This window comes from Macrobrachium rosenbergii, chromosome 1, assembly GCF_040412425.1.
Source record: "Macrobrachium rosenbergii isolate ZJJX-2024 chromosome 1, ASM4041242v1, whole genome shotgun sequence".
NCBI classification, from domain to species: Eukaryota; Metazoa; Arthropoda; class Malacostraca; order Decapoda; family Palaemonidae; genus Macrobrachium; species Macrobrachium rosenbergii.
Genome location: NC_089741.1, coordinates 49219101 through 49228783, shown reverse-complemented (window position 1 = coordinate 49228783; position 9683 = coordinate 49219101). Strand labels below are relative to the sequence as shown.

At 38.6% G+C, this 9683-nt stretch overlaps 1 protein-coding gene across 6 annotated transcripts in view; it reads right to left on the bottom strand.

Moving 5' to 3' along the window:
* LOC136836329 (5-hydroxymethyl-dUMP N-hydrolase-like) overlaps positions 1 to 9683 on the bottom strand; it is a 53610-nt gene that overhangs the window by 2538 nt on the left and 41389 nt on the right. For all 6 annotated transcript variants that reach the window (XM_067100778.1, XM_067100600.1, XM_067100691.1 and 3 more), the window contains exon 4: positions 5802 to 5912. In XM_067100778.1, the coding sequence (XP_066956879.1) occupies positions 5802 to 5912 (111 nt within the window). The remainder of the gene's footprint in view (positions 1 to 5801; positions 5913 to 9683) is intronic.

The following is a 9683-nucleotide window of genomic DNA, read 5'->3' as shown; positions in this document are numbered from 1 at the left end:
CTTTACATATGGGAGACTTACCTCTCACTACATATGGGAGACTTATCTCTTGGTGAGAGGATTCTGAGCAAATCTCTGAACTGACTGGTAGTTCACCTCACCTGGGGCCTCTCTTCTTGGTCATAAGAGCGAAAGAAGGAGACCCATGCCTCTGATCTCTTGAACGTGTGATGTTCAACCGCCAGACTTCTGGGCCTTTTGAATTAATGGGATGTAGCATCACTGATTCGAAGAAGGCTTGGATGAACCCATATTGTCAAGGACAGTAAAGCAGAAGATAACGATACCTAACACGTTTGTTCATTGTCAGTTCCTCTCTCCCCTTGCTAGAGAGAGGGTAGGACTTGCATCTATTAATCCAAATTGAGCTAGATTATAGATAGGATACTCAGTCATCTAGAAAATCTGCATGCACACCCATCCAGCATGTGACTGCTTGCTAACCGTCATCCTGCCCACAGGGAGAGGAAGGTACAAAAGAGAAGAGAAAGGTAGGAGGCTAGTCCCACAGACACCCTCTCTTTTGCAACCGTACACCTTGGGCAAGATGCCACCTGTCCTCAAGGGAAGCTGGGTGAACTACATGACTGCTAAGCATTGTCCCAAAGGTAAAAAGGAGGTGAATGTGGTCTGTCATGACCATATTCCTGTTCTTAGTGCCTGTCTGACAGGTTCTTCCTGAATGTGAGGGCCAGACCATTACCCCTGACCTTGTGAAATCTTGCCCAGAATGTACTGTTGTCCACCATGTCAGCTGTGGAGTACATCTGTTTGATCATCACACGAAGTCAAAAGAAATGGTGCTCTTGGACACCACTTCTTGACCGAGCCGGAACTAACAAGGAGTCGTTGGCACTCAGGCTTGAATTTCAAGGTCAAGTCCTCCAGGTCGTAATGCAGACAGCCTTCGGTCATACCCTGTTGACAGAGCCACCAGGGTCCTTAGATCTGAAATAGTCACACCCTGTTGATAACCTGGCAAATCAGAACAACAGGAAGGCGCAATCTTTAAGACTTGTACCATGGATGTGAAATTAGTTTCACAGACGCCAACAGCATCTGGTGTTCCCAGTTGGTCCCTGTCCAAGTACTGACCAGACCCAACGTTACTTTACTTCACTGATTAGACAAGAGGTGGTATGGCTGTTGGCTATTTATGCCCACAATCCAGAAAGACAGAGCCAAATAGTAATAGCTTCGGTGTGTCAAAATTGAAGGTCTACTGGGCTGTCTTCAAAGGTCAAACTATCCTTTGGAATGTCAAGGTGCCAAGACCAACTATCCCTAACACCGACCCTAGTGACCGAATTTGTCTGCCATTACATCCATCTTGCCTGGAATGTGTCTGGTTGGCTGTTGGCCGAGTGTGCTACTGCCTACCTTTGTATCTGCACCGTCCATGTGAGAAGATGAAAGAACACTAGCCCCTTTCTAGTTGACTATGGAACTACCGTGGTACCGTTGCCTATCAACACCACAGAGCACTTGTCCTTGGATCCTGAGACTTTTGAAGAGGTAAGAAGTTCTGGGATATTGAAGTGCAGGTTACGTTAGGTTGGCCAACCCAGCCCAACCCAACCTATTAAGTGCAGGTGACTGCAGTTCTGGTTGATGCCTTGAGGCACTTAGTATCTCCGGAGGGGAAGTATGTAACAACATTCTAACCATTTGACTAAGTCCTGTCTCTCTTTTTCCAAGAGAGGAAGGGAAGGAAAACGGAGTTCCTTGTCGATGACCAGGAACCCTTCAATCTGCATTGAAGGGAATGAAGGATAAGCCCGCCCATGGAGAACCGGCACTCCCCGGTGACGACAGGTGACCAAGAATGACTTGCAACTGCCAAGCTGGCTGCCCCTGTAAAGACAGGACAACCTCACTGCTGTATCTCAGCCTCACAGATACTTATTCTTGCTTGGGTGAGAGTTAGGACTTCTCATGTCCATGCAACTCTCAGGCTGCGACCAAATCCAAGAAGTCGATCCTGTCCTAGAAACGCTGAGCATCTGTGCTTGCCAGAAACAATCGATCATCAATATAAATCAGGAGACGTACCCTGAACAAACGTGCCCTATTCGAAGCCAAGGTGAGAAGTCGTGAATATGTTGGGAGAGGTCGGAAGCTCACAACAGATAGCATGGAGCTGTCTGCTCTGAAGGGGTATGTGAAGTCTCCCCTGGAAATGAAGCAGAGAGACTTGCGGTAGGATTGATGAGTGAAAACTGGAAATACTTGTCCTTCAAACCCAACAAAGGACTCAAGTCTGACTTTCTGATGGTTGCAAATACCGAGTGAGTGTCATTTCTATCTTGAACCGAGTCTGCTGAAATGGGTCAGGAAAGAAAGATGTACGGCTGGTTTCCAATTACCCATCACTTTCTCTTCAAGAGAGGGACAGCTGAAAAAATCGAGGAACCGGACTGTTAAAATTTCCACAGCGTATGCATTCAGCATCGCCTTCCATTTCCCCACAGGGAAAGATTCTTCAGCGAGCCGGAATGAATTTGTGGACATGAACCGGACGGTTGATGAGGAGTGGTACGAACATGAAGGGAAGTTGATATCCTACTGAAGGACATCCACTGCCCAGGTTTCAACCACCATAATATGATGCTTACGGCTATGGGCACTCCCCTACCAGCAGTCACACATGGGGAGGAAAGCTGTCTTAGCATCTTATACCTTCCTCTTACCCTTACTTACTCTTCTGGGAAGGGAAAGGGGTTTGAAAGGGACACCTTCAATTGCTTCTGTGGTCCCAAAGGAACTGGAGAACTTCACTGACATCTCTCGAAGCTATTGAAAAACTTGGTTGTACACATGGCCAGTGGCTAAGACTGATCCCACTAAATATCATACTGATGGTGACTAGGAGGAGAAGAGGATCGGTCCTGGCTCTGACATTTCTACCTGTTACACACTTGGTTCTCTGTGTACTCCTCCATAAGTGGATAGGTACTGACGAGTCTCAAGCACTTGACAATTTCTGACGACTCCAGTCTATGTTACAACTGAGTCATTGAGGAATGTTGAGGGAACCAAAAAGGAAGGCGTAGTATACACTTTCGAGCCAATCCGAATGTCAAATACTCTAGGGTATGTGAAGGCAGCGGACGATCCATGGGAAGAGAGACAAGACCCATACAGGTCTTGGAAAGTGGTCATATTCACACTACTGTGAAAAGTGCTATCTATAGCTATCAATGGATTTTTCCACAGCCTGCTTTCTTCACCCTCAGCAAGTAAAAGCCTGTGTTAAAACATGGTGTTGTTATTGGAAAAATAGCAGTTAAACCAAAAGAGATTGCAACATTCTGCTAAGAATGGGATATTCTGCAAAAACAAATATTCAAATATGTATTTCATTATTAATAAAAATACAGTACTGTACTCTAACCCTTATAGGATAGAGTCAAACCCAAACATGTAAGGATGAAGCATATCCAAAGGAGGGAAAAAACCGAAAATTCAATTTTTGTTGGCCTAATATTAAAAAATACATGTATCAAGTGAATATGATTAACATTCATACCCTACGTGAATTTTTAATGCTGAAATTTAGATTTTTTAATATATGGCAACTCATCAAACATAACTGGAAAAATGTATAATGAAGATAACTTCAATATGGCACTCTGCAATGCGGGGAATGCCGCAATCCAATGTGATTAATTTATTATTCATATGGTTTGTTGTTAAAACTGAAGTATTTTAAGAATGTTCTAAGTAAGTTAAATAATCATTGACAGGAATAGCTACTTTTGATCTGGTCAGAGTAGTTACGGCTTTGGTTCTTTTTCAATTCCTTATAAGCCTATATGAGTAAGTATATTTCAAAATTTACACTGGCTTCATGTGTAATTTGTGGAATAATAAAAACACTATGGCAATAGTTATGAAGGGCTCTATAGCACTTATAGTCACTGAACATTACAAATTTCTGTGGTAGCACATTCTAAATAATCTTAATTTATGCATAATTCTTTTTTATATATAATCAAGATGAATTCAACTTTAGGAGGAATTCTAATCCTCATATCTTTTGATTTGTTAAGCTGATTAGCTCTATTTGACACAAGTGGAGCATGAGTACTTATGAAGACGTCTTGACTTGTATTTTCTTCACTGCTTTAAAACGCAACATTACTATTAGCAATGGACTATATGGAAGTCAAATGTATGGTTCTGTGAATTATTAAACTGCCCTGTATGTTGTGATATTAATTTACAGCCCTAACTTGCAGAAAAATTTTTTTAAATAAGCTACTGCAGGTTTTATTTTAATAGTATCACTACTTTGGAGGAAAACAGATGGTGGATCTTAATACCTGAAATGCTGAAATTATATCAGGAAGATAATAAACAATCTTAAGAATTATTATCAAGGCTTATGAGACATATTCTAATGAAGACTAGTAAGTTCTCACTGATTTTTGTGCGTTACTAATCTTTAAGACTTGAAATCCTATGAAATCATGCAACATCACTTTTGAGCACCACCGTACATTGATATTATATGATGCTCATGAAAAAGTGAACATTGCTGCAGCAGCTGTAATCCTTTGTCATTAACCTGGATGTTTGGTATGAGCCATAAAAACAGATACTGAGGGAAGGGTCACTGAATGCAACAAATATTTCATAGTTTGAGGCAGTCCACCAAAATTCCTTGCTTTTACAGTCTTAGCTGTATATAAGTTGATAAAATTATGACCACAAGATTATAAAGTGAGCACTTATATGTCTTAATTCACAAATTTGGTTCACAGTCCAGTAAGCTCAACAAAGCCTTTCACAAACAAGTACTTTGTCAAGGTCTATTGATTATCTATTTATTATTTACTTATTTAAAAATATTTTTATTATCTTTTTATTTATTTTTAGTTCTTATTTATTATTTGTATTTATTAATTTTTATCCATATTTATTTATATTAATTTTGTTTATCTTAATTTAATTTTATTTATTTACTTTTTTTATTATTTGGATATTTTTATTTTTACTTATTTTTATTCCTTTTTATTTATGTAATTTTATTTAGATTTATTTTATATTTCTATTACAGATATATTCTTATAATCAAGTCTGCACATACTGTATTCACGAGTTTTGACTGCTACACAGCCTTAATACCTTTGTAATTTTGTGTGCTATGTTTGTAACCCTTTATAGAAAAAATTTCTGATTCTTCACAAATAAAATATCTGGCTCTTTTTCTCCAGTTCTTGCAGTCTATGAAATAAAGTTTTCTTCAGTAACTTCTAGAAAGTATTTTTCCTATGTCCTTCCATTTCTTATGGGTAATTCCACAGCATCAATTAATTCTACATAGAAATAAAAAATATGGAATGATAATATTATGGAAAGACAAAAAGTTTGAGTGAAAATTTTGCCTTCAATTCTCAAAATACATTTGAATGGTACAGTACTAAACTTTCACAAGGATGACCAAGTAAGTAAACAGTCAGTCATGATCCCTGTAAAGCTTTAAATCTAATGTGATACAGTTTTGAACCATTCAGTTTGGAATTTTTTTTTTTTTTTTTTTTTAAGGCTGACAAGATTGGTAACATAACCTTTACATTATTTAGCATCTAATTACATGAAAGCTCCTGATATGCCACATGAAAAAAACAAGACAATCCCTAATTGAAGTGAGTAAAAATGTTAATTTTCTTGGTCTCTATGTGATGTTAAATCACAAAATTCCTAGTGAAAAAGAAGAATGGCACAAATCTAGATCGACACTAGATTCCAGGTGTTGCATGAAATTATTCCTGAAAACTAAACAAAGCTTTACTCACTTTTATCTGGTTGTGGTCGATATAAACACAAGATTTTCTTTTGCATAGCTACTCCTCTTCCTATTTCATAGCCAACACCCAATGATGGCTGGGTAACTTCAGCCACAATAGCTGTAAAAGACAATTGACAAAATCAATACCCGACTTCTTAAGAAAAATACAGAAGTCAAGTCAAACCTGTAATCATGAACAATTAAAAAATTAAAAATAGTTTGGCAAGACCAGAAAATCAGAAATCTTAATTCTCATAGGATTGGCCAACAGGGCTTCTTATAAAAAGAATAAGATAAAAGGTTTTACTTAAATTAAAACATTATACAAAATAATTAGATGTACTGAAACAGATGAAGACTAACAAAATTTCTTCACGGGATTTGCATCCAGTACTTGCCGTTTGCAGTCAATTAAAATCTGGACATTCAGACAAAACATTTTATGGGTTAACTTTTATTGCATTCTCTTCTGTAATTGTGTTGGGTATGTGTCCAACTGCCTGGTGACGTAACGCCACTTTAAATTTCTCTTTTTTTTTTTTTTGTACTGATAACAGCCGTAACCCTAAAGCCTAATAAGTGTTTGACTGAATGATTGGGAAACATCTGGGACCAAAACAGCCACAGTCACTGACACAAAGATTCGAGGTACTTTGTAAATTTAAGAAGAAAAGTAGGCACAGAAATAGGACCAAAAAAAAAAAATATCATTCCAGCTAGACGACAGAGTTTTGGCTATGAAATCTGGGACATACAAGAGACCACCCCAGGACCAGTGACTGGTGGGAAACTTCTCGTAAATGAAAAGCGAGTATGCAACCACACTCAAAATAGGTGAGAGCAAAACCAAGAACACAGTCTTGAGGGTTAAATCTCAGACACATGACAAACAGTCTTGAGGGTTAAATCTAAAAGACACATGATAAACAGTCTTCAGGGTTAAATCTCAAACACATGACAAAGGTTTGTAAGACAGCTTAGCAAGACTACACAAAAACTAATGTCAAATCCTAATTCAAGCTTTCCCCAAAACTCCAAGAACTGATTTATTTGAAGTGACAAAGGGTCAGAAATACTCTTGCCATTGCCCGAGTAAAAGCACTGCTGAATGAAGACTGAAGACACAAGGTAGAGTGATAACTCATGATAGCAGACTTAGAGGCAGAATGCTTTTCTGAGGGAAAAGCACCCCTTTCATTGCATCAAGCAACAAATCTAGCCCTCTCTGCTTGTTAAGAACTGTGGAGAAATATCTGTAAGAGCTGCAACAATGTCCGCAACAACCTCCACAAAGCCTCTTTCTAAGGCTAAGTGCATAGGTCCCAGCCTTTGGCCTAAATTCTATATTCCAATCCAATCCAATCCAATCTTTCTAAGACTAAAACTGATATCTGCCACACATGAAAATGCCATGATTGTGGATGAGAATGAAATTTGGGGAAATCAGACAACTGAAGACACCAAAGAAGAGAGGCCTGGGTAAAACCACAAGACATTCCACTCCTGCTGTGGGCAAGAGGGAGTGATGAAGGTCATCTAAAGTTCACTGAGGACCAAAACTTTACCGGCAGACAAAACAGACTAAATGCAACAGCATCCAGGTTGTCCCATACCTGAAGATGGCAACTACTACCCAAACTACTGGGTCTCTAGTAAAGAGGTCTAGCATGCAATTACAAGGCAAATCAGTTCTTAAAGGGAGTTCCCCACATCTACCACAGGACCTTGAGTAAAAAGACCACTCCAATAAAACAACTTGATCCACCCTGCTTACAGCATCTGCCACTATACTGTGGACTCCCTAAATGAATAGAGGCACAATGGTGACATCTTCCCTTTGCTCCCACACGATGATCTTTGTAACCAGCAGAAAAACAACTCTGACCTTGTTCCTCCTTGATTCCACAGATAAGCGATGGCAGTGGTAGTGTTGGCCACAACACCGAAGCAGAAACCCAACAAGATGGTCATTAATGCTCAGAGGCCCAAGAAGAGTGCCTGAAGTGCTATGAAAGTGATGTATAAGCAACTCTTCTCTGGACTAGATACACTGAACCAGCAACTCTTCTCTGGACTAGATACACTGAACCAAAGACTGACAAATGGACTACAGATATATTGGCTGAAATGTACAACAATATGAGGAAGTTCAGATCACAAGGTACTATAGGAACTTGCTTCAGCACAAGAAGCAGCAATCAACTCCTGTACCTTAGTGTCAAACTAGTCAATGAACTGAAATTGAAGAGCAGATACAACTTGAGAACTGAGCCTCTCAAGAGTAGCTGGGAGGCCCTCGAGACAAGAAGAAATCTGCAAAAGTGAGAGTAGACAGTTGGGGTTGATACTTGTAAAAGGCTATTTTGAGGACATGAAGTCCAGAAGTCTGGAGAAAGGGACATACAGGCGGATAGCTACTCACAACTAGACACTGGCAGTCTTGGCAGGGCGAGTCTAACACCATGCCAGTAAAGGAAGCAAAATGTTCCTTGACAGCACACCACTGCCTAAACCTACTCTGCTGGTGAACCAATCATCACAAGAGGTACATGAAGGGTTGTAAATGGGAATCATTCTTCAAGGAAGACATTAACCCTCTTGCGCTTACGGGGGTTCCTATAGCCGTACCTGCTACATGACTTATGCCGTGGAGGGAAAAGTGGGGCTCGCGCGGAAAGTAAATTGTGTGGAAATGTTTGAACTTTCGGCATTTTTACAGAGTGCAATTATCAGATTTTCCAACCAACTCATGTTAACTTTTGTATCATACCTAAGTAAGGAATAAAGATAGAAAAAAATAAAGGTGGCAATAGAAAGCTGAATAAATTTCCTATAAAATGCACAAAAGAAAGATATGTGTGTTGTTACAATAAAACTGAGCAACTGTAGTTAGATTACGGACAATTTTTTTCCAAGAAAATATACAGCAATGATTATTATATGGAAACGTTGATATTTTTACATTTTGCTGTTCAGCACGATAAAGTACAAAGAATGGCTGTTCGAATGATATATAATATATGCACAATGAAGTTATTTACAGATGCATAAATTCCAGCCGAACTACAGCGTTCAACGAGTATATATATACGCTGACATTTTTCATAATTACTCGGTAACAAAATAATGCTAGAAAAAAGTGAAAACTACGATGGAAAGCTGAATAAATTTCCTAAATATATATATTACATAAAATCAATAGGTTTTCCCAGTAAATAATAGAGAAGCTGAAGGTCATAGATGTAAGTTTTTTTCACGTAAGTCAGTGTTCACTAAAGATTTTTATGCAAGCGTTATCTTTACATTATGCCATTCAGTACAGTATTTCTTTAACCGGATTTTGCCATTCAAAAATCATGATTACAATGCTCTGGGTGCATTGAAAACGATACATTATTATTGAGTTTTATCAAAAAAACCTTCAAATTATGATTATTCTGCCATTTTGGCCGTTGCGTGCGTAAGCCGAAATAATTTCTGATGAATATATTTGAAAAGCGTACATCGTAAGCAACCGTTGGGGACTGCCTGTACATACACAGTGATTATTTACAAATGCAAACAGGCGTACAAAAAATTATTCACGCACTTTCGTAAACCTAAGGCGAACCACAGCGGCTTGGCTGTGTTCTTGAGTGCTCATATTTCACGTTACATTTTTTGTAATTACCATTAATGAATATCACTCAGAAAAAGTGAAATTGCAATGGAAACTTGAATAAATTTTCTATAAACAGCCCACGTAAAAGCAATAAATGTTCCCAGAAAAACTTGAGCAATTGAAGCTGAAAGACAGAAATGTTGTTGAAAGACAGAAATATATGTAAAAAAAAAAAGAAGTAAATTCTTCACTATTTATCTTATTGAAAAACACTTTAAATATTATTCA